We start from the raw sequence: 25621 nt of genomic DNA on the forward strand, positions 1-25621 counted from the left end.
CGACGGCACTCCACTCCCTGGCTTTGTGTGTGTCGGGGAACCCGTTTGCCTGCAGGCGCTGGCTCGTGGGATCTCTCTGCTTGTGTGGTGGCTTTCTATCCCCCTCGGTGGGCTGTTGCCGTCTTTCGGGTCTTGGGACGGGAAAGGACCTAAGGTCCAGACCTCAATCAGTAAATTCGACGTGGTCCAGTGGCTTCTGGACCTCATTCTGGGTCTGAGTACCCCTGGTGCTCCAGTTTCCAGTTGGTTTCCCGGTTCGGTACCGGCGGGCCACTACCCTGTCCTGGTCCCTTATGGTTCCACTAGCCGTCTTCCCGGCTCCTGCAGGCGGCAACCACCATCTGCCTCCTGGCCACAGGGTATCCGAGCTACGACCCAGATCCCTGACAGACGTTCACTCCTTTCCAACTACTCCACTCTCCTCTCCTAACAGATCTGCTCTTCACTCCTCTCCCTCCTAGCGGGGACTCCTCTGTTTTCCCGACTCAAGCCATCCGAACTCCTCGGTGAGCATGGCCAAACACCTGGCTCCGCCCCCTGGTGTGAACGTCAAGACCGAGAGGGGTGACCCAGGGTTTTTTGGGTTGGCTGCTGTTACCTTGTTAGGGGACGGGTGTTTGTGCAAGGGCCTGTCTGTGACTACCTGGCTAGTCCAGGGCGTCACATATCTATCTGTCCATCTATCTTCTATCTATGTATCTATCTATCTATTTATCTATCTATTTCACACAAAAAAGGAAAGACTGGCAGCACTTCTAGTAATGTGAACAGGTGCCTATCTGTTTGTAATGCATAATATTACAATAATATCTCTTTCTTTGTAATATCTGTCTACCTTTTATCATTTTTCTGCCTTAGCACATCTGTTGCACATAAAAACATGTCACACGGACATACTGACGGACGGTACACGGATTTCACACGGATGATGCACACGGACACACAGATGGTTATACGGATGACCATGCAAAACTTGCTTTTATTACACGAATGTCTGAAGGAGCCCTTATTTGTCCTGCATAATAGTAGCATTGTAAATGACAACTCATCAAGAAGAAAATTAAGTCCTCATGCAACTATGTTGATGAAAAAAAATTCTGACTTTTAGGATGCAGCAATACAAGAAAGTAAAAATATCACTGTATCCTGAAGTCAAAAATAGATATTTTTCTGTACTTGCAGTTAATCATAATAACAATGTTGATGTCATGCAACTTTACAAGTCATATAAACAAATGTACGGGCATGCATTGTAGCATTATGTTTATTAGGCTAGGGCTGCACGGCATCTTTGACTGCTACATGGCATCGCTATACAAGGGAATGAGGTCTCAATGTGACACTGACACTATCCCGACCACAACCAGCATGTGGAAAAAAATCCTTTGGAATCTGATTTTTGATACTTGCTTCCAAGGTTATGGGTTGTGTAAGTGCGGCAATGTTACCTCATTCACTTGTATAGCGCTGCAATGTCGCAATGGCACCAGATCAACTTCATCAAAGTCACTGTGTGGACCCAGCCATAAAATGACACTGTTTAATTGATACTTGATTTCTTTCAGGGTATCCACTGAATGCTCAGCACTTGAATCATTATTTTATTAAGGTACGTTATTTTATTAACTACTAACCATTAAATACATTCCTTTTAGCACCTTAAAATTGTGCATTCAACTGTATGCAAGAAAAAAGCATAATGAGAATCAGTGGCAGACTGAAATACTTTGTCACATGTATTACACATTTACAGAGCCGGACAAAGGCTAATATGCAAAAACCCTGGTAGCCCACATGTTATATCTCCCCTCCCTATCCCTCATCGAGGAAATATAACAGTCCACAATGCAAAAACCCACTCCAAATATGTTTCCACACCACAGGTGGATTAAGAGTAGTCAGGGCCTCGGATAGATTGGAGGGAGTAGAGCCACCCCTGCATCCAATGTATCATGTGACATGTCACATAATTCCCTTGAACGAAAACTTGCCCTTATTTGCAGCATTGTAGATATGATAGTACATTACCTAGTATATGATACAATGTACTAATAAACAAGAGGATGCAATATAATACAAAACAGGGCTATAAACAACAAAAGAGAACGCTATGTAATAAGGGACAGTACTATATATAACTACAGGGATACTATATAATAAGGGATGGATCACACAGTCTGCATCTTTTATTAGCCTGTTTAAGCAGGCAGAACCTGGTATTCGAGTGTCAATCAGTAATGGTTTACCACTTGATGTTTGTTTAGTGACACCGATCTGTCCATGTAAAAGTAGAAATCGAAAAGAGTCAGCGGCACTCACCATCCTGGTAAAATCACAGCTACTGCAGTTACCATCATGAGGGGAGGAGTAGTCGTGGTGTGTTTAGAGGCTACCAGGCCACAGTGCAGCCGCTGAGTAACCCGTCACCTCCCAGTCCCTGCATTACTAACAGGATGACTCCCATACAGTCCATTGTCACACTGAAGCAATAAACTGCATGCAGTAGTAGTGTTTTCAAGCAACAGAATTTAACTAGGTTTCTTCTTAATAACATGTACAGCATTCATGTTCTGTACTTCACTTCTGGTCTGCTCAGCGTTTACAACAGTTATCTTCTCAGCTTTCCTTCTCAACTGCTTAGTATCTGCAATATCTATCTTCTTCACTATCTGGGCACCGTTACTAGTCCCATTGGGGTTCCTCAAAGCTCCACCTCATAATTCAATTTGATGGCCAACCACTTTCCTGGCACCTGGGCTTTTGACGACGCCACTAGGCCCCTCATAATCCTGGCTGACATGGCACTGTGCAACCGACTCCACTAGTCCAAGGGTCCTTACCCATGTAGACAGGGGGCCACTGACCTTTAGTACCGCCGGGGACTTCATAGGTTATTCGTATCCAGGAAACAGACACCTTCCCTGCCGTCCGGACTATACCCCGCTTCTGGGGCCACGATTACACGATCCTAAACGTGCAAGTTTCCGTGGGTCTGTATATATAGGGGTAGTAAATTAGGTGCATAATATGGGCAAAATAGAGGTTTGGGCTTCCTCCCTGTAGCTACTGCTGGGGACTCTCCTTCCCTTTTCTCCCTGATACTTTCCCTTTTATAAGCTCACTGTCCTTTTTATAAGCTCTCTCCTCCTCTTCCTTAACCCCCAGGTGCCAGGACTGCCATCCCTAAGTCACACTGCCACCTGTTGGCCTCTTTAACACAATATACCTTCTGCCATCAAATTACACATTAAACAACAGTGTGGTGGCCACTTATGCAGGAGTGGCTGTAGCCCTGACCCCTTACATTTCCCCATTCCTTGAATTAGGCCGTCCCAGCTGACTACACGTGGGGCCGGCAGACATACACTGGACCCAACACATACCCCACTGCTTACCGACCAGCCTCACACAGCTGCTCCAGGGGTCCGGGTCACCGTCTCTGCTGCTGGATCCTGCAAACCAAATACACATCTTATGCAATACATTCCTACAGCTAACATTTACACAGCGGTTCAACAATAAATAACTTTAATTTTCACCATAAACCTTCGGGTGTACCGCCCCGCAAAAACCGCATTCAAACAAAAAAAACGCCAAAAATCAGCCGCGATCGTTTTTCTCAATACGTCCACAGGGGGCAAGTCCGCTTTCACCCTGGGCATCTTCTTTCAATGTTACGTAACAGAACAGGCTACTGTCCAGCTCTATGTCCTCCCCCTCCTTCGAACCTGGCAGTCTTTAGGAACAATCATGGGGAGAAGATGGGGAACAAAACTGGGGAAAACGTCTCCAAGTCCACCTTTACAGCCATCCGTCCGCTCACTCTTGACTGCCTAGATGAACATTTACACAGCCATTGGGCCCCTGTGTGACGCTAAGTACAGTGGCAGCAGCCGACACATCCCCCACTGCCATGCGTCCATTCGTGAAAGAGCCGGAATCTTTGCTGTCGTGGACCGCTGTGGTGTCACCTCGGCCGCCGCTTTTGGCTCCCGAGCAGAGCTGCCCATCACCACTTGGGCAGCCACCGCAAACTACCCCCATGGTCCTTTTTCCTTGATGAAATGGAGACGGCTACTCATCTGCACTGTTCAAGGGCCTGGCATTTAAATAAAATTTATCTCGGGTACCTTCCTCAAACACAAACACGTACCCGCGTCCGCAGTCCATATATATAATATGCCCATGGGTGAATTGGGCTGCCGCAGCCCCACTACTGGGCATCGCCAGCTGGGCCCGTTTTTGACGTTCCTGGGCCTTACCCTGACTAACCTACTGCACCCAGTCCTCACCGTCTCCTGCATCCAACTTAGGAATGGAAGCAACATGGGTCACTAAATGCTGTTGGGCGAACTTCTGTGTGGCCTCCTCCTGCTGTGCCGCCTTATCCACAGCTCGTGTGGCTGCTTCCTGGGCCCACCAAGCCTGCGCCTGAGCGAAATCCGCTGCTTTCTGTGCCTGGGCGGCTTTCTCCCAGGCCTCATCCAACTCTTTCTGAAGCTGCTTCTCCTTCGTCTGGGCCATCACCATCTCCTCTAGCTGACGCAGCCGTGCCTTTCCGTCGTGTCCCAGTAGAGCAAGTGAAGCTGGGAGTTTCACAATTGTCAGCCGTGTGATGTTTCCCGCTCTCACCGAATCTGTGGAATCAGGCTCCGGTAGCCTTTCCTGGAGACCCCCGGGTCTTTTGGCCTCCGACTCCGCAAGCTGTCCCTCCCAGGCACTCTGTCCAGGGCCTCGGGTGTGGTGAGATAGCCAGTGGGCTTCAAATAGTGATCCTGGTCTCCTCTCCATCCTTTCCAGCCACTCTCTGTCAGCACACTGTCTTCAGGGTACAGCCCGGAAAGTTCCAGTAACCGACCACTCCTTTGTGGGTGCTATTTCCTTCTTCTGCCACACTTCACTTTTACTTTTTCCCGCCCACTGCATTTTATAGCATAGCAATGGGGGGGTGTTATCTTCAGGCCGCACGCACCAGGGTTGATTGACAGTCACCAGAGCTCCCAAAGATGGGCCACATTTTCACGCCTTTGTGCCCTGACTCCGCCCAAGCTGTGCTCGTCGCTCTTCCAAAGCGACCTCCACCATCTTGAATTTCGCTCTGCGGCCTACTCTGCAGCACAGATGTCCATCCTGCTGACTACACCAAAATGTAACGGGCGCCCAGGGGCAAGCAGCGGTAGTCGTGGTACGTTCAGGGGCTACCAGGGTGCAGCTCAGCAGCTCAGTAACCCCTCACCTCCCGGTCCCAGTGTTACTAACAGGATGACTTCCATACAGTCCAAGCTCACACTGAAGCAATAAACTGCATGCAGTAGTATTCTTTTCAAGCAACGGAACTTAACTAGGTTTCTTCTTAATAACATGTACAGCATTCATCTTCTGTGCTTCACTTCTGATCTGCTCAGTGTTTACAACAGTTATCTTCCCAGCTTTCCTTCTCAACTGCTCAGTATCTATAACATCTATCTTCTTTATTATACAGGCACCGTTAGTGGTTCCATTAGGATCCCTCTAAACTCCACCTCATAATTCAATTTGATAGCCTACCGCTTTTCTGGCACCTGGGTTCTAGATGACACAGCTAGGCCCCTCATTCTCCCAGCTGACATGACACTGTGCGACCAACTCCACTAGTCCTAGGGTCCTTCCCTTTGTAGACAGAGGGCGACTGACCTTTAGTACCGCCGGGGACTTCGTAGGGTATTCGTATCCAGGAAACATATGCATTCCCTGCCGTCTGAACTATACCCCACTCCTGGGGCCACGATTACACAATCCTAAACATGCAAGTGTGACACCCTGGACTAGCCAGGTTGTCACAGGTAGTCCCATACACACACACGCCCCCCCCCCCTTAGTAAGGTGACAGCAGCCAAACTACAGAAACCCTTGTCACCTCCCTCCGGGTTTGATGTTCACACCAGGGGGGCGGAGCCAGGCTGTTGTCTCCGCCCACCGAGGAGTTCACAGGCCCTGAGGCGGGAAAACGGTGGAGTCTAGTTTTGACATTAAAGAGAAGTGGAGTGAAGTTCAAAGGCAAACCTGTGCCTAGGTCTGCCATAGTCTACACCAGGTGTCTGGGTTGGAGCCCAGTCACCTCTGGCAAGGAGGCAGATGGTGGTGGCCGCCTGCAGGAGCTGGGATTACAGCCGGTGGAACCGTAGGGACCGGGGATGGGCGGTGGCCCGCTGGTACCGAACCAGGGAACCGATTGGAAACTGGAGCACCAGGAGGGGTACTCAGACCCAGTACGAGGCCCAGAAACAACCGGGCTCAGTCAAATCAACTGATTGAGGACTGGACTTTAGGACCTTTCCCACCTAAGACCCAACTAAAGACAACAGCCCAACCATAGGGGTAAAGCCACCGCCCAGGCATAAAGACCCGAGGGGCCAGCGTCTGCAAGCAAAGAGGGCTCTTTCGACATATACCAAACCGTGGAGCGGACTACCGTTGCTCAGGCATAGGAGTTGTGATTTCTACATAAGTGAGGTGCAGGAGAAAGGCGGAAACCACCAACCTGATAAGGGGAAAACTGCACCCGGCTGCGGGCACCGTTCACCATCTTGTTTGTTTTACCAGAGACACCAGGGTGTTTGTCATGGTGAGTACAACAGTGCCTTCGGGCCGTGCCACACTGCACCGACACCCCAGGACGCATCCATTCCCTCGCCACAGCACCTCCCTCGGGCCCCCGGGACCATCATCCCCCTACCCACAGAGGGGGTCAACACCAAGCTGCGCAACACCGTCCCCGGGAGCCTAGTCAACAGCAGCGGTGGTGTCCGTCCATTCACCACAACCCGTGGGTGGCGTCACAAACTTAAATCCCCTACAAATAACCGCGGCTCCAGCCGTGGACCTCCCCACCGAAGTCCCTACGTGTAGCGATAACCCCCTCTCAGAGCGACGTGACCTCCGGGTCCGTGAGGAGCTCCAGCCACCCACCGACGAGCACGGATCCAAGCTGCTCGGCAGCCAGCCGAGCCCCGGGGCGGTACACAAGTTTCTGTGGGTCCATAAACACACGGGCGACTCCCCTTGGGTTGGTAAATTAGGTGCAAAATATGGGCAAAAGAGATGTTTTTGCTTCCTCCATGTAGCTACTGCTGGGGACTTTCCTACCCCTTCTCCCTGATACTGTCCTTTTTATAAGCTCTCTCCTCCTCTTCCTTAACCCCTGCACTGCCTACCCAGGTGCCAGGACTGCCATCCCTAAGCCACACTGCAAGAAAGGCAAATTAAACGTCCGGCGCTGAGGAAAAGTAGGGTTCAGCCAGGTAAATTTCCAAATCTTTATTCCACGCTTGGTGCATCAGTTAAAATATACAAATAGTCCAAGTAACCACTCCATACAAAAAAGAAAAATTGACACAGCGACGCGTTTCAGCTACATATTGTAGCCTTTGTCAAGCAATGTTCCTTCAGGAATGAGAGCTATTTAAACCTCCAAGATTCCAAACCTTCTGATTAATATAACAGGTGTAAAAGTCCATCCATTCGGGGATTAACTCTTCCTTGTAGTTGAGAAATTTCTCATACATATAAAAAACAATGACTATCAACACCATTTTGAATAAAAAGTGATATTATAGTATAAGTAGTCCAAGAGAGTAAGATATATATGGAAAAATATTACAAAAAATGATAAATAAATACCATATGTAAAAAACCTGTTTTACGAAATATAGTTCTATATATTTGAGTATAATACTACTGCCGTTGATCAATATTGGATTGTTTATCCTTGTGAAAAAAAATCTCAACAGGGGCAAATTGCTGTAAATTATAAACATGCAGTTTTCAAAGATATATTTGGCTATATAAATCGCAAAATGTGAACAAAACATATGAAATGCGTTCTACCATGCAACAATGACAGAGAGATTGAAATACATGTTCCGTATTTATTTTAATAAATTAATATAGATGTTATTATTAGATAATAGGCATCAAAAATATCCAAAACCACCATAATGATCGCAATTGTATCACTCAAAATATATATATTTATTTTTGTAAAAATTTTTATATATTACCGACTCATTAATATGAACATATCCAATATATATTGAAATCCACAGATGGAAAAATGAATGTAAAACAACATCTTTTAAAGAGCTAATTATTTGTAGTTATCAACAAAATTCTTTTTACACAGGATTAGCAAAAAATTATTAATACTGGACTAATAAGATGTTGTATGTATATATAAAAATATATAAAAATATCCAAACTGGTGTAGGGGAGAAAATTGTTTTTATCTTGAGTATATATATATCCTAAAAATGTTCAAAACGTACATATCCAAAACCTTATCTAAAAAGTATTTCAATATTTGAAAGATATATTACAAGTGGTTTTTAATATGAAATCCTCAGAAATACAGAAATACAACACAGCGAATATTGACAAAAAAACATTTCAGATACGCTTCTACCAAACAGGAAAGATTTATTGTTATATTTGTAGAACAACACTCCATCTTCATATCTGGTAAAGATGTATATGACATATCTAGTTGTTTGTACAAGCCCTACTGTATAAAGAACACAAAATGATCTAAATCTAAAATCTAAAATAAATCAAGATAATTTTTCAATGTATTGTTAAACTGCAAATTATATCCACATAAGAGGGTTCCATTATCAATATATATCCTTTTTCACCTAAAAGTTTCTCTAGAGGGTTCACCTATCAGTTAATGTAAATGCCCGAAAAATCCCAATATGTTGATGTATATATCAGTTTCCGGTAAAATGAACCAATTAGGTAATTCCTTATTAGTTATATTGTAAGATGAGATCCCGGCGAATGTTTAAACCTTCTGGTTGTCTCGTCCCCAGTTTAAAGATCCAGCAGGTCTCTCTATTCAAAATTTTTTGTCTAGAATTACCCCTCTTAAAGGTTTGATAACCTTTTCTATGCCACAAAAAGTAAATCCCTTATTATGACCACTATGTATGTTGGAAAAATGTTTAGAGACCATAGAAATACCTGTTTTGCCCTAGGGCATCAGATAAATGTTGTCTTAGGCCCTATGTGCACACTGCGATTTTACCCGCGCTTTCTTTGCATTTTTGCTGCAGACGTTTCTTGAGAAAATGTTTATAACCTTTCTGCAGACATTCCCCAACAAAACCTATGGAAAAATAAAACAGCAGTGCGCACACTGTGTTTTTTTCTCAAGAACATTCTTTCTGCAGAATTTCTTGGGAAAAAGAAAGAGCATGTCACTTCTTTTCTGCAGGTACCTGCATTTTTTGCCATAGATAATGGCAGGGACCAACCTGCAGAAAAAACGCATCAAAAATGCATCAAAAACGTACAAAAACATGTTAAAAATGCATGCGTTTTTCAGTGCGTTATTGGTGCATTTTTTGAACGCAAGTGCGCTAATCTTTTAGACTCTCAAGAAATTTCTTGAGAAAAATCCCTTTTCTAGTGCGCACAGGGCCTTATGCATTTTTTTAGGTGGCCTGTTGTACAACCAACATATTGAATTTGACAAAGATTACATGTGATAAGATATATCACTCCAATTGTGTTACAGTTCATAAAACTGTTAATGTTAAAAGTACAGCCATTCGTTACTGAAGTGAAGGATTTACTTTTTGTGCCATATGTGCAGGCAGTGCATACATTATGATTGCATTTATAAACCCCTTAAGATCTAACCAGGTTTGAAATTGTTTCGGGGGCAGTCGTAGAAAACTGGGGGACACAATGTTCCCTATAGTCGCAGCCCTTTTAGAGATATAATTGACATAGTTCTTTGATAGTACTTTTTTTGTAATTGGGTCACTGTTTAGAATGGGTATATATTTCTTGATGATTCTCACTATATAATTGTAATCCTCACTATATTGTGTGATAAAGTTTAGATTATTATGTTGTGAGATTTTAAACCTGTCAATCAACAAGGTTGAACGATCTATGTTATCCACTGTTTTGTGAGCACTGTCCATCAAAAATCCAGGGTATCCTCTGTCCCTCAATTTATTACATTTATTTATAAGTTCATTTTTTAAAACTGAAGGGTTAGAACAATTGCGCTTTAGTCTTATGAGTTTCCCCTTGGGAATATTGGATGTTACATGGTGGGGATGGCAAGAATTATATTGTAATATTGTAAAAGCATGTTCTCGCTGGTATCTTTGTGAAAAAAAGTTATCAATACTCTTGATGACCCCTATCAGCCCGGAGAGTAATGTCAAGGAAACTAATCAGTTCAGGATTGAATGTGGAAGTAAACCGTAGATTTAATTCACTGTTATTAAGATACCCCATGAACTGACCAGCCTCCTTCACCACCTCTCCAGACCAACAGAAGGTCATCAATGTATCTTCCATACCATTGAATATGGCAAGGGTAATGGTTATTGTCATTAATGATAAAAAAATTCTCCCAAAAGCCCATAGCCAGGTTTGCAATAGAGGGAGAATATTTTCCTTCCATGCTCACTCCCCTCTTCTGGATGTAAAATTTCTCATTGAACAAAAAATAATTCTTAGTCAATAGATATTTTGTAATCTCCACAATACACAATTGGGTATTTTGATCATAATTACTGTATGTAGACAGAAAATGCTTTAAAGAGGTTATTGCTAACTCATGTGATATGGAGGGGTATAAGCTAACCACATCTGCACTCAGCCACAAAAAAACATCCTCCCATGAAAAATCCTCAAAGGCACATAATACAATAATACACTTGTTGTATCTCTTATATAGCCCGGTAATGATTTTACTAAAGGTTGCAACATATAGTCCAACCATGCTCCAAGCCTTTCAGAAAGAGAACCAATGGCAGAAACTATTGGTCTAAACTTGGGGGGAAACCCCCCCTTATGTATTTTAGGGAGTGAACGGTAGATGGGTATTACCGGACTGTCCACATATAAATAATCCAAGATTTTTTTTGTGTGCTAACACCCATCTCCAATCCCTCTTTCAAAACGGAGAGCAGTTCCGCCTGAAAAAATGCAGTGGGGTCCCCCTTGAGAACTTGATAGGTGTCAGGATCCTGTCATAAATCTTCATTGCATTTAATATACATATCTGTATCTAGAATGGTAATAGCAGCTCCTTTATCCGCCTTTTTGGCGGTAATAGACCAATCTCTTTTGATTGGTTGTAACGCTTGATATTCTGTCATCATATTACACATTAAATAACAGTGTGCTGGCCACTTCTGCAGGAGTGGCTGTAGCCCTGACCCCTTACACAGGTGCAAGAGGCTGAATAACGGCCATTTCGCACTACCAAATGCTTCAACAGGTCCTCCTTAAAGCTTCCATTGTCATTGTTGCAGCAGTACATGTTGTCTGACACAGCCAGTATCTCCAGGACAGCTGACTTTGTGGCTATAGTGGTGAAGTTAACCCTCCATAAACCAGTTGGGTCTACTGTTAAGATGCCGCCTGAACATTTTGGGATCCATTTGTGATGGACCATGCCTGATACATATCTTTGGATATCAATTTGTGATACCATCTGATTCTGTATCCTCCTAATGAGCCTGTTATTTCCAAGTCATGTGGAAAATAAGGGGGCAAAACGCATTGAGGCATATAAAATTGAAGCATATTTAATCAACCAAGAACTTATATGGAGCAATTTGTGAACCTTGGCATTATTTATTATTTTTATTTTTTTCATATTTGTGTGTAATTATTGAGCGTTTTGTTGTACCTTGGGTCCTTGGCCACTTATTGGCTGTACCAGGAATAGGGATAGCAAGGACTAGCCGCCATGGAACAGGGGCACCACTGGGTGCTATATAGAGTGCTAAACCTCCGTTGGTAGGTAGGAGACAGTATCTAGGGCACTAAAGGCCTTGGTGGTGGCCCTGGGTGGTTTGCTCCTTTTCTATTGTACTGTGTTTTTGTATTTTATGGTATGTCTAAAAGTATATTGTTGTACATCCCTATTTTTAATATATTATTAAACATTAAATCTTATTAATAAACATACTGGGTATATTTTTGAATTTTGGTATTTATGACCCTGACAGTCTACTTGTATTGAATTGTTATGCACACATGAAGCTTTCATAAAATGTCTTTTATATTTAATAGGGGGAGAAAGGTGAAAAAGGTTATTCCAATGGTGGTTATTTCATGCAATCACCCTCTGGACCACCGGGGAAACCTGGAGAAAGGGTAAGAATTTGTTCTCTAAACAGACACTAGGAATTTGTGCACAGAAATGTATCAAGGCTCCATATAGGATTTGGCAACATTTTTAAAACTAACAACACACTGTCCCATAGAGTTCATTGAAACCATTCAAATACACCCTTTATTGTTTCCATGTGTCTGTTTTTTAAACACAATGCATGTCCTACTCTAAGTTTTTAAGAATCAAGCTTGTCCATTCAAATTCTGGGTATCCATCCACAATGAAAGAAAATCAACAGACACCCTTATTACCGTACATTGTTTTTAGATTGTATTTATTTCTAAGTGTCAATATGAGAAAAAAAACCTATGAGAAAAAAATGGGTCCAAAACGCTGTTAGGGTTCACTTATCACTGTATAAATCAGACGAGTGCCATCAGATGTTTTATTGAATAGCTCTCAGACCAGTGTTACTCAGTGGCGCATTGCTGATGACCAATTTTTTTTTAAGAAAATCTGTCTGTGAAAAAATCACAACATACTGCGATTTCAATATGAAATTGGATGGATGGGAGTAAAAAATTAGATTTCAATATGATTTAGATTTCATTATGATTAAATTAGATTTCAATATGAAATTGGATGGATGGGAGTAAAAAATTAGATGCCATATGGAGCCACAGTATGGAATCAGTTTTTTTCAGATACATTACAATTCTGTAAAATTGGAAACTGTAAATGGTCCTGTAAAGGTTAATAACTGCTGGGTAAAAAAACGCATTCATACGGATTGCACACGGACAGCATTCACAACAATCCGGCAGGCTCCTTGTCTTTCTGGACCATCCTTCATTCTCTGGATTTGATATACCTGTGGAGAAGCATTTTTTAATCAAGGTGAGACATTACACCACTGCAACTGAGGACTGCGCATTCTACCTTTTAATCTGCATCATATTTGGAATATCTGTTGGTTTATTTAAATTATGCCATTAGTATACATATCTACTTATTTATTTTTTAATATACTTATATACTTTTTGACAATTTTTTTTTTTATTAATTTCCTTTACGCGATTTTCCGTTTTTTGTTTTTTCCTCCCTTCTTCCAAGAGCCATAACTTTTTTGTTTTTCCATCAATATACTGTGTATATTTGTACTTTTGAATGACACCATTCATTTTGCCACTTACTGTACTGAAAAACAGACAACATTTTCCAAGTACGGTGAAATTGCAAAAAATCTGCAATTACACGATGTTTGGTTTTTTTTTTATTTACTGTGTTCACTATATGGTAAAACTAACATGTCAGTATGATTCCCAGGTTAGTACGAGTTCATAGATACCAAACATGTATGCTTTTATCGAAGTGGTAAAAAAATTGTAGACGTTTGTCAAATAAAAGAATAGCGCTTTTGTCGCCATTTTCTGAGAGCCATAGCATTCTCATTCAGGTTCTAGGGTTCTTTTTTGTGTCTTTAACTGGCGTTTTTAATGATATTGTTTTTGCTTAGATGCAATGTTTTGATCACCTGTTATTGCATTTTAATGCAATGTTGCGGTGACCAAAACAACATAATTTTGAAGTCTGGAATTTTTTTCTCGCTATGCCGCGTACCGATCAGATTAATTGATTTTATATTTTGATAGAGCATGCATTTCTGAATGCGGCGATACCAAATATGTGTATTTTGTTTATTATTATAATTATTGTATTTTCAATTGGGTAAAAGGGAGGGTGATTTGAACCTTTCATTTTTGTTTTTTTCATATTTTTTAAAAATTATATTTTGTACACTTTTTAATGATTTTTGCTAGTTACCCTAGAGGACTTTATGCCTGTAGTGTACGATCACTTCTCCTGATCAGAGTGGTGTTTTAGCATTGCTCTAATCAGGAGAAATGCTGTTACTGTGAGTGTCGGCGTTCTGCCAGCATTCACAGGAAACACATCATGCCATCTGACTTTACGCTGCCATGCATACCCATTGGCGCCAGTGATCATGTCACGAAGCCGCCGTTGGCGGCGGGAAACAGCGCGCTCCCCGCCAGAGTGCTTTGGATCACGCTATCAAAGTTTGACAGCGCAACCTTCAGGGTTAACTGGCACAGGTGGATTGGAAATCCATCCCTGCCTACTGGCTGCACGTGTTTATTGATCTGATCAGCAGACATGTGCGAGGAATAATGCAGGCTCGCCATGCGAGCACGTATTAAAGAGACAGACATGGCCAAGGAATGTACAGGCACATCCTTAGTTGTGAAGGGGTTAAATATACATCAGACCTCTATGCTCACAAGAGCATTGGGTATAATTCCACAGTCCATGCAGTTGATCTTTGTTTAGCTGGTTGGTTTGTAAAAATCCAGTGTTTTATTGCTCTGTATAATATTACTGCTACTCTCAGCAGCACTGAGGTGTGTGTCCCAATTCCCTCCCCAATCTCTTTCTTATTATCGGGAGTTGCCCATATTTTTGCTCTTGACTTAGCAGTTTTTTATGTTCTGTGTAATCTGCCACTAGGAGTGTTCGGAGCAGTCTTACACTTTACTTATAGGTTACCATTTTAGTACACAATTGCCAGTTGTGTACATTATCATCTGCCATGTTTCCTCCTGCCTCCTTTTTTTTTCAAATAGAAACTCAGTGTTGTATATTTATTTACTATTTCATCATCTTTTGTAACCCTGATTAGAAATATGCAACAAAGTGTTTATAAATGGAAATAAATGGAATCTGAAAGATGCACATAAACGTGATAAAGAAAAAAAAGGAACAATTTCAAAGAATCCAATATGGGCTTAAAAGGCTGCTAGAGATAAGGAAACAAAAGGCGCAAATAGGGTCTTACCCGGCAATAACCGTTTAGAAAGTAAAGATAAAACACTCACCTGATGAGGTTGTGCCAGTCACAACCCCTTGTAAAGCATGTGAGTGTCAGCGTGGTTCCGAGCAGCGGCCCCGTGGTAATCGTGGTAAAAAGATTTTTTATATATGTATATACATGTATGAGAAACGGGTTTGTGCCGCGCTAAAGAAACACTGTTTCCAAGGTATTTACTTTAGATCTCTTTTTATTACAGTTCCAACGCGTCAAATGACATTTTCTCTTTTCCCTGAAGAAGGAGACGGTTTATGTCTCTGAAACGCGTTGGAACTGTAATAAAAAAGAGATCTAAAGTAAATACCTTGGAAACAGTGTTTCTTTAGCGCGGCACAAACCCGTTTCTCATATATGTATATACATATATAAAAATTCTTTTTACAAAGAATCCAATATAGAATTCAAAGAATCCAATATACTTCATGATTAAGCAATGTGTGTCTCCGATCACTAGCTTGTTTAGAATGGGGAATTTTTCCAGGGCAAAAAAAAATCAAAACTCTCCAAGTTTCCATATGTTCAGTTAAGAAATGCTTAGACACATTAGATGGAGTAGTCGCTTCATTATTATAAGAAATGTGTAAGTGCTCTATCTTAATTTCTCTTAATTAAATTTCCTGGTTGTACATATAAAGTATCTAAGATCACAAATTTTACAACGAACACAGTAAATAACGAAGTTACTTCCACAATTAATAAACTGTTTAATGTTGTAACTTTGATTCCCCCAATCAATAGAATACGTTTTTCTTACATATTTACATGACCCACATTTCTCCACTCCGCATTTATGGAATCCTCTTGGTGTGAGCCATGTCTTACTTTTTTCATGTGTATTTTCACTGACAAAATGGGGGATTTTTAGCCGAAAAAAAGACAACCATTTTCCACAATAGTATCTAACAGATCATCACTACGTAATAATGGGAGATATTTTTTTAATAATGCCAGTAACAGCATTATATTCACAACTATAAGTAGTTACAAAAACAGGTCTGTCCAATTTATTCTTCACTCTGCTTTTACCATAAATGAATTCTTCCCCAGATTCTTTATCCACCATTTTAATAGCCCTGTTCAGAACGTGATTATTATAACCTCTATGGGACAGCCTTCTACAAACATCTTTCCTCTCTCTCAAGAAAAGACTTTGTTTTGAACAATTTTGTTTAGCCCTTCTAATTTCCCTAACAGGAATATTAATTTTAACATGCTTAGAATGGCACGAATTTTCCCTAAGGATGGTGTTACCTGCTGTAATTGTTTTTAAAAGTATTAGTATCAATTCTACCTTTGGTATTGATATCAACGTCAAATCAAGAAAATTGACAGAAGTCCGGTCCCAACTAAAGGTAAAAAACAAATTGAAACAATTATTATTATAATAATCAACAAGTGCAGGTATGACAGATACATTGGACGACCAAATAATCAAAATATCATCCATGTACAATACAGACCAAGAGTTTGGACACACCTTCTCATTCAAAGAGTTTTCTTTATTTTCATGACTGAAAATTGTAGATTCACATTGAAGGCATCAAAACTATGAATTAACACATGTGGAATGAAATACAAATAATTGTAAAACAACTGAAAATATGTCTTATATTCTAGGTTCTTCAAAGTAGCCACCTTTTGCTTTGATTACTGCTTTGCACACTCTTGGCATTCTCTTGATGAGCTTCAAGAGGTAGTCACCGGAAATGGTTTTCACGTCACAGGTGTGCCCTGTCAGGTCTAATAAGTGGGATTTCTTGCCTTATAAATGAGGTTGGGACCATCAGTTATGTTGTGCAAAAGTCTGGTGCATACACAGCTGATAGTCCTAATGAATAGACTGTTAGAATTTGCATTATGGCAAGAAAAAAGCAGCTAAGTAAAGAAAAACGAGTGGCCATCATTACTTTAAGAAATGAAGGTCAGTCAGTCCGAAAAATTGGCAAAACTTTGAAAGTGTCCCCAAGTGCAATGGCAAAAACCATCAAACGCTACAAAGAAACTGGCTCACATGAGGACCGCCCCAGGAAAGGAAGACCAAGAGTCACCACTGCTGCGAAGGATAAGTTTATCCGAGTCACCAGCCTCAGAAATCGCATGTTAACAGCAGCTCAGATTACAGATCAGGTCAATGTCACACAGAGTTCTAGCAGCAGACACATCTCTAGAACAATTGTTAAGAGGAGACTTTGTGCAGCAGGCCTTCATGGTAAAATAGCTGCAAGGAAACCAATGCTAAGGACAGGCAACAAGAAGAAGAGACTTGTTTGGGCTAAAGAACACAAGGAATGGACATTAGACCTGTGGAAATCTGTGCTTTGGTCTGATGAGTCCAAATTTGAGATCTTTGGACCCAACCACCATGTCTTTGTGCAACGCAGAAAACGTGAATGGATGGACTCTACAAGGCTGGTTCCTACCGTGAAGCATGGAGGAGGAGGTGTGATGGTGTGGGGGTGCTTTGCTGGTGACACTGCTGGGGATTTATTCAAAATTAAAGGCATACTGAACCAGCATGGCTACCACAGCATCTTGCAACGGCATGCTATTCCATCCGGTTTGCGTTTAGTTGGACCATCATTTATTTTGCAACAGGACAATGACCCCAAACACACCTCCAGGCTGTGTATGGGCTATTTGACTAAGAAGGAGAGTGATGGGGTGCTACATCAGATGTCCTGGCCTCCACAGTCACCAGACCTGAACCCAATCGAGATGGTTTGGGGTGAGCTGGATCGCAGAGTGAAGGCAAAAGGGCCAACAAGTGCTAAGCATCTCTGGGAACTCCTTCAAGACTGTTGGAAAACAATTTCCGGTGACTACCTCTTGAAGCTCATCAAGAGAATGCCGAGAGTGTGCAAAGCAGTAATCAAAATAAATGGTGGCTACTTTGAAGAACCTATAATATAAGACATATTTTCAGTTGTTTCACACTTTTTGGTTAAGCATTTTATTCCACAAGTATTAATTCATAGTTAGTTTTGATGCCTTCAATGTGAATGTACAATTACTTGGCATGCTCATCAAAAAAATGCCAAGAGTGTGCGAAGCAGTAATCAAAGCAAAAGGTGGCTACTCTGAAGAACCTAGAATATAAGACATATTTTCAGCTGTTTCACACTTTTTTGTTAAGTATTTCATTCCACATGTGTTAATTCATAGTTAGTTTTGATGCCTTCAATGTGAATCTACAATTTTCAGAGTCATGAAAATATAGAAAACTCTTTGAATGAGAAGGTGTGTCCAAGCTTTTCGTCTATACTGTATCTGCCATACCATAAGATTGTATTTTAGAAAGTGATTAGTGGAAGAAAAAATATTAGTATCTTCTCATTAGGCAAAAAACAAATTAGCAAAAGACGGACACAATTTAGCTCGATTTGAAGACGCCTTCTGCTGTAAAAAAAACCTCATCATTAAACATAAAAAAATTATGTTTTAATAAGTAATCAAGAGCCAGGAAAATAAATGAACGTAATTCAGATCTGTAAAAAGTGTACTTACTCATCATGTCTGAAACAGCTTTTCTGCCCAAATTGTGTGTGATGCAGGTGTAAAATAACTGAATGTCACAAGTAATGCAAACTCACTTGTCATCCCACATGACTGGTTCGAGGGATGCCAAAAGAGACCTGGTATCTTTCAAAAAGCTAGGGCCCCAAATTCACAATAAGTTGCAGGAGAGAATCCACCCACCCACAGAGCCGATCATTCAAAGAACTGATCCCAACTACAATGGGCCTCCTGGGTGGGGGGAATCTCTCCTTATATAGCTTAGGGAGAGAATGAAAAATAGGCATCACTGTATTATCAACCAACAAAAATTCACATTCCTTTTTAGATGGGGTTCTTCAATAGAAGCTAAAATTTCTACGTTATTTTGCTAGTTTTTTTCTTGGTGGGAGGATAATAATGTTTTTTTCTTCCACTAATCCGTTTCTCAAGTCCATCTTATGGTATGGCAGATACATGGACGATATTTTGATTATGTGTTTGTACGATATATCTGCCATACCTACACTTGTTGATTAGATTATTTTAATAATTGTTTCAATTTGGTTTTTACGTTTAGTTGGGTCTGGACTTCTGTCAATTTTCTTGATTTGATGCTAGATATCTATACCAAAGGAAGAATTGATACAAATACTTTTCAAAAAATTACAGCAGGTAATACCATCCTTTGGGCAGATTCGTGCTATTCTAAGCATGTTAAGATTAATTTTCTCGTTGGTGAAATTAGAAGCGCTAAACGAAATTTTTCAGAATAAAGTGTTTCCTTGAGAGAGAGGAAATGTGTATAGAAGGTTGTCCCATAGAGGTTATATTAATCAGGTTCCAAACAAAGGTATTAAAATGGTGGATAAAAAGTCCAGGGAAGAATTGTTTCATGGTAAAACCAGAGTAAAGAATAAATTGGATAGACCTGTTTTTGTAACTACTTATAGTCGTTAATATAATGCTGTCACTGGCATTATTAAAAAAACATCTCCCAATATTACATAGTGATGATCTGTTAGATGCTATTGTGGAAAATGGTTGCCTTTTTTTGGCAAAATAATCCCCCACTCTGCCAAATTTTTTGTCCCCTAGTTTGGTCAGTGAAAGTATTACAAGAAAAAAGTAGGACTTGGCTCACACAAAGAGGTTTGCTTAAATGCGGAGTGGAGAAATGTGGGTCATGTAAATATGTAAGAAAAATGTATTCTATTGATTCGGGGGGGATCAAAGTTGCAACATTAAACAGTTTATTAATTGTGGAAGTAACTTTGTTATTAACTGTGTTCATTATAAAACTTGTGACCTTAGATACGTTTAATGCAGTACCAGGAAATTAAGACAGAGAATCGGAGAGAATTTATGTGATACTTATAATAATGAAGCTACTAATCCATCTAAGGTGTCTAAGCATTTCTTAACTGAACATGGTGGAAACATGGAGAGTTTTAAGTCTTTTGCCCTGGAAAAAATTCCCCATTATAAACAAGGTGGTGATCGGAGACGCACATTGCTTAATCGTGAAGTATGTTGGATTCTTTGGCTGAACACTTCTGATCCTAAAGGACTTAACAGGAGGACTGATCTAACTTTGCATTACTGATTATTATAGTCCTCTCTTAATAGAATAATGTGGTTTTGTATTTTTTAGAAAAAACAATGTTTTTGTATTTAAATGTATCTGTATGGGAAAGGGTTAATGTGGGTTCTCATTTCTATGTCATAGGGGTGTTTCCCCTGTAGGGCTTGATCCAGGTTAAGATTAAGAGGTTATTCCTTAAAACATGTAAACCAGTATCAGGTGTGTTTTTTGCCTGTCTCCTCCATGTTCACAATTTATATTTTAATATGCAATAAATGAGTTAATTTTCAGTGCTGCATCCTTTCCCTTTTTGTTTGGTCAACAACTATGCCTACTAAGGTTGTGTTAAAGTGTTGTCCTTTGAGAATTGTACATCTGCAAATGGTTACAATGGACTTCAGAGGTCTATAAAACTTACAAATGTTACATACAAAGAGGCTGGAGCCATTTTAAGCGCTTACTAAAAAAAGGCACCTGATTCGTACTACACAATAGTGTGATCCAAGGAGAAGCTGGCCAGGAACCAAAAGCAAAGACAAGACTAGTCCAGCTCCATCCCCGGCTTTTTAAACTATGCTTCTAATCATTACCGACTGGTTTGCAATGGAATCTTCTGTAACAAATTGAGTTTGGATGGGTCAGATGAACATTTGAAAAATTCTCCAATTTTCATCCAGACAAATCGGACGACTTTCATGCTTGTTGTCCTCTGTGTGACATCCTTGTACTATCCGTGTAGCATCCGTCTTTGTACATTAAAAGTTAAAGATGTACCAGATCAAATACAGTTTCCTTAGATAAGAATTGCAATTTACTTGTAAAAATTGAATGAGGAACAGATGATACATATGGGATCTGATTATTTTTGAGATCCCTTAAACTTGGATAGGTGAGTTTCATCCGAAGTACGCTAGATAATTGTGCATGCTGCAATTTATTTCAAAAAGACACTGAGTCCATGTCCGTATGAGTGTCCATGTGAAAAATTGCTATCTCTACAGCCCTATTGAACTACAGTGGTCAGTATGTTGCCTGTGTGCTATCAGATCTTATATAATATGCTCTTATTGACAAGCCCTCAGGCTGGTTTCAGATGTCCATGTTTCAGGTACGTGTGACATCTGTTTTTAAAACGGATGCCTCACGTACTCATGTTATTATTTGCTGTTAATCACACGTCCGTGTTTTCACATGGACTGTGTGACCTCTCATGACCCCGCACGCACACACGCAGGCATGTACGTTTTTTCTCCAGCAGCACGGGTGTCCCACGGATTGCACACTGATGTGATCCGTGTGACAACAGTGTGACACATACCGGAGAAAACACGGATCTTTTTAATATAAAGATTTTCTATATTTACCTCTCTCCAGCGGTGCTGTCTCCGGCTCTGCTGCCTCCTGGTCCTGACCACCGCTCATTCTACTCACTGAATATTCAGTGCCCTATGGAGCTGGAAGCAGGAGCAGCGCTGGGGACTTCAGTGCCGGGGACCGCATCACTGGGTGAGTATACAGAAGCAGAGTGTGTGTGTGTGTGTTCAGTATATACATGCATGTGCGCTATGTGTGTGTATGTGCTCGGTGTATCCATGTGTGTCTGTCTGCTATGTTTGTATACATATGTGTGTATGTGCTCAATGTATACGTGAGTGTGTGTGTGTGTGTGTGTGTGTGTTGTGAGAAAATTGAAGCCGTAACATTGCGGGGACAGCATCGGGGACTAATCACAGTTCCCAATGAACTCTGATGAACCCATGAAGCTGTAGCACGAGTGTCGTGGGGATCATCACGATGTCATCAGAGTTTATTGGGAACTCCAATGACCTCCTTAATGTCACTGTGCTTGCAGAATACTCACCTGTCCCCGCGGTGCTGTCCCCAGCGCTGTCCCCACGATGTTCCGGCTTCAAGGTCCTGAGTATGGTGAATAATCGTTGAATATAATGAGCGGCGGTCAGGAGCAGGAGGCAGCAGACACGGAGACAGCAGGTAAATATGGAAAATCTTTTTATTATACAGACAAGTGTTTTCTCCGGTACCTGTTACAAGCATGCAAACACGGATGCCTGTATTACACACGTGTGACCATAACCATGCGTGTGACTGGTACCTGATTAAACACGGACGTCTGAAACCAGCCTCACTCTGACCTCTGATTTGGATTGATTTCTTTATTCTATTAGGCCCTTGTTAGTTACAGTGTTGATCAGTCTGATTTTCTCTGTCAACTTTGATCAGAGACTGTTAATAAAATAGATCTCCATATTTGAATTAGGTCTTTGACTAAATATCAGCACATATATGGTGAACATCCATGAATCAGCAACTCATACATTTGCCGTCATATGATGTGACTGCTTACTTTCGCCGCTACCACAGGAGAAACAGTGTGCATTGCGTAGACTGTGAGGATTCAAAAGTCTGCAGTCACAAAGAGTGACACATAGAGTGACTGCAAACATTCATCCCAATACTGAACAACCCCTGTAACAAACATTTTAAAGCAAGTAAATTAGTTATGACCAATGTGACTGTTTCTATGTATGGTTTATGGGGTTGCCCAGTTAGATTTTTAAATAAATACTCCCCTTTGTAAAACACAAATAACATAATTACAGTTAGGTCCAGAAATATTTGGACAGTGACACAATTTTCGCGAGTTGGGCTCTGCATGCCACCACATTGGATTTGAAATGAAACCTCTACAACAGAATTCAAGTGCAGATTGTAACATTTAATTTGAAGGTTTGAACAAAAATATCTGATAGAAATTGTAGGAATTGTACACATTTCTTTACAAACACTCCACATTTTAGGAGGTCAAAAGTAATTGGACAAGGGACTCTAAGGGCTGCAATTAACTCTAAAGGCGTCTCCCTCGTTAACCTGTAATCAATGAAGTAGTTAAAAGGTCTGGGGTTGATTACAGGTGTGTGGTTTTGCATTTGGAAGCTGTTGCTGTGACCAGACAACATGCGGTCTAAGGAACTCTCAATTGAGGTGAAGCAGAACATCCTGAGGCTGAAAAAAAAGAAAAAATCCATCAGAGAGATAGCAGACATGCTTGGAGTAGCAAAATCAACAGTCGGGTACATTCTGAGAAAAAAGGAATTGACTGGTGAGCTTGGGAACTCAAAAAGGCCTGGGCGTCCACGGATGACAACAGTGGTGGATGATCGCCGCATACTTTCTTTGGTGAAGAAGAACCCGTTCACAACATCAACTGAAGTCCAGAACACTCTCAGTGAAGTAGGTGTATCTGTCTCTAAGTCAACAGTAAAGAGAAGACTCCATGAAAGTAAATACAAAGGGTTCACATCTAGATGCAAACCATTCATCAATTCCAAAAATAGACAGGCCAGAGTTAAATTTGCTGAAAAACACCTCATGAAGCCAGCTCAGTTCTGGAAAAGTATTCTATGGACAGATGAGACAAAGATCAACCTGTACCAGAATGATGGGAAGAAAAAAGTTTGGAGAAGAAAGGGAACGGCACATGATCCAAGGCACACCACATCCTCTGTAAAACATGGTGGAGGCAACGTGATGGCATGGGCATGCATGGCTTTCAATGGCACTGGGTCACTTGTGTTTATTGATGACATAACAGCAGACAAGAGTAGCCGGATGAATTCTGAAGTGTACCGGGATATACTTTCAGCCCAGATTCAGCCAAATGCCGCAAAGTTGATCGGACGGCGCTTCATAGTACAGATGGACAATGACCCCAAGCATACAGCCAAAGCTACCCAGGAGTTCATGAGTGCAAAAAAGTGGAACATTCTGCAATGGCCAAGTCAATCACCAGATCTTAACCCAATTGAGCATGCATTTCACTTGCTCAAATCCAGACTTAAGACGGAAAGACCCACAAACAAGCAAGACCTGAAGGCTGCGGCTGTAAAGGCGTGGCAAAGCATTAAGAAGGAGGAAACCCAGCGTTTGGTGATGTCCATGGGTTCCAGACTTAAGGCAGTGATTGCCTCCAAAGGATTCGCAACAAAATATTGAAAATAAAAATATTTTGTTTGGGTTTGGTTTATTTGTCCAATTACTTTTGACCTCCTAAAATGTGGAGTGTTTGTAAAGAAATGTGTACAATTCCTACAATTTCAATCAGATATTTTTGTTCAAACCTTCAAATTAAACGTTACAATCTGCACTTGAATTCTGTTGTAGAGGTTTCATTTCAAATCCAATGTGGTGGCATGCAGAGCCCAACTCGCGAAAATTGTGTCACTGTCCAAATATTTCTGGACCTAACTGTACCTACCTCCTGCACTGGCGTCAATCCAGCGATGTTGCCAGTGGGGTTAACATGACAGTATTATGCCACGTGCGCCCTATAGCCAATCAGAGGCCACTGTTTGCCTGGTGTGCACTCACTTCTCTCTGATAAGTAAAAATAGCGAATGTGCAGAAGCACAATAGAATCAGCTGATTGGCTGCAAAGCTCATGTGATATAACAATGTCATGCAAGCCCCAGGAGACCCGAAGACAACATAGCTAGAACAGCAACAGTTCAGGAAGAGGTGAGTAAATGGGGGAGTACGTATTCTAAAACGTTGTTGTCCAGGTAGTGGACAACTCCTTTAATGTTCAGGTTTTCATATACCCATTTTTTTTGCTACATTTATTCAAATGTATTTATATGTTATTTTCATAACCTTGTATACAGTATATCACCATTTGTATATTCCTATAGGGTCCAAAAGGAGATACAGTTATTGGTCCTCCAGGTCATCCTGGAGTTCCAGGACTTCCTGGACCTCCTGGGTATGGCTTAATGGGTCCATCTGGAAATCCAGGTCCTCCTGGACCACCAGGTCCACCATCAATATATGGTTCAGGTTAGTAATCTACAATATAATTCATGTCAATTTGATTTTTTTTTCTTCAAAACGTGATTTTACTTGAAAAAGGTTTAGTTATGAATCAATGTTTCCAAAAAGAACTAACATCCTTTACAGTTTTCCTTTACATCCATTTATGTTTTATGTTCAGTGCATCTGAAATGAAAAATATATGCAACTTGGCAATAGATCTTAATTAAAAAAGATTTATTTTTATCTTTTATTTATTTTTCTATAGCTCCTACTCAAACAGTGAAATAAATCATGTTATATTAAAAATTACTGTCTTGTAGTCCCTCTTGTCCTTTTATTTGTGTACTAGATAGAGGTAATGTTGGTAGGTTAACCAGAAGAAAAGGACAAATAAAAGAAAATGTGACTGCCGGATCAACCTACATAGTTTAACCTCTTAGCGACCAAGCTAAATTTGACCTTCATGACCAAGCCAATTTTTTTTAAATCTGACCAGTGTCACTTTATGAGGTAATAAGTCTGGAACGCTTCAACGGATCCCATGGATTCTAGGATTTTGTTTTTATGACAAATTATACTTTATGATAATAGTAAATTTAGATAATAATGGTAAACCTATTTTGGTATATTTTGCATTTATTTATGAAAATATCGTAAATTCGGTGAACATTTAGGAATTTTCAAATTTACAATTTTTATATCC

The 25621-nt window shown here is 40.8% G+C and overlaps 1 protein-coding gene across 3 annotated transcripts in view; it reads left to right on the forward strand.

The window, feature by feature from the left end:
• The window catches only part of COL15A1 (collagen type XV alpha 1 chain), a 1158634-nt gene that overhangs the window by 890721 nt on the left and 242292 nt on the right, over positions 1–25621 (forward strand). For all 3 annotated transcript variants that reach the window (XM_075314950.1, XM_075314949.1, XM_075314951.1), the window contains 3 exons: positions 1566–1609; positions 12082–12165; positions 24798–24942. In XM_075314950.1, the coding sequence (XP_075171065.1) occupies positions 1566–1609; positions 12082–12165; positions 24798–24942 (273 nt within the window). The remainder of the gene's footprint in view (positions 1–1565; positions 1610–12081; positions 12166–24797; positions 24943–25621) is intronic.

This window comes from Anomaloglossus baeobatrachus, chromosome 6 (genome assembly GCF_048569485.1).
Source record: "Anomaloglossus baeobatrachus isolate aAnoBae1 chromosome 6, aAnoBae1.hap1, whole genome shotgun sequence".
NCBI lineage: Eukaryota > Metazoa > Chordata > Amphibia > Anura > Aromobatidae > Anomaloglossus > Anomaloglossus baeobatrachus.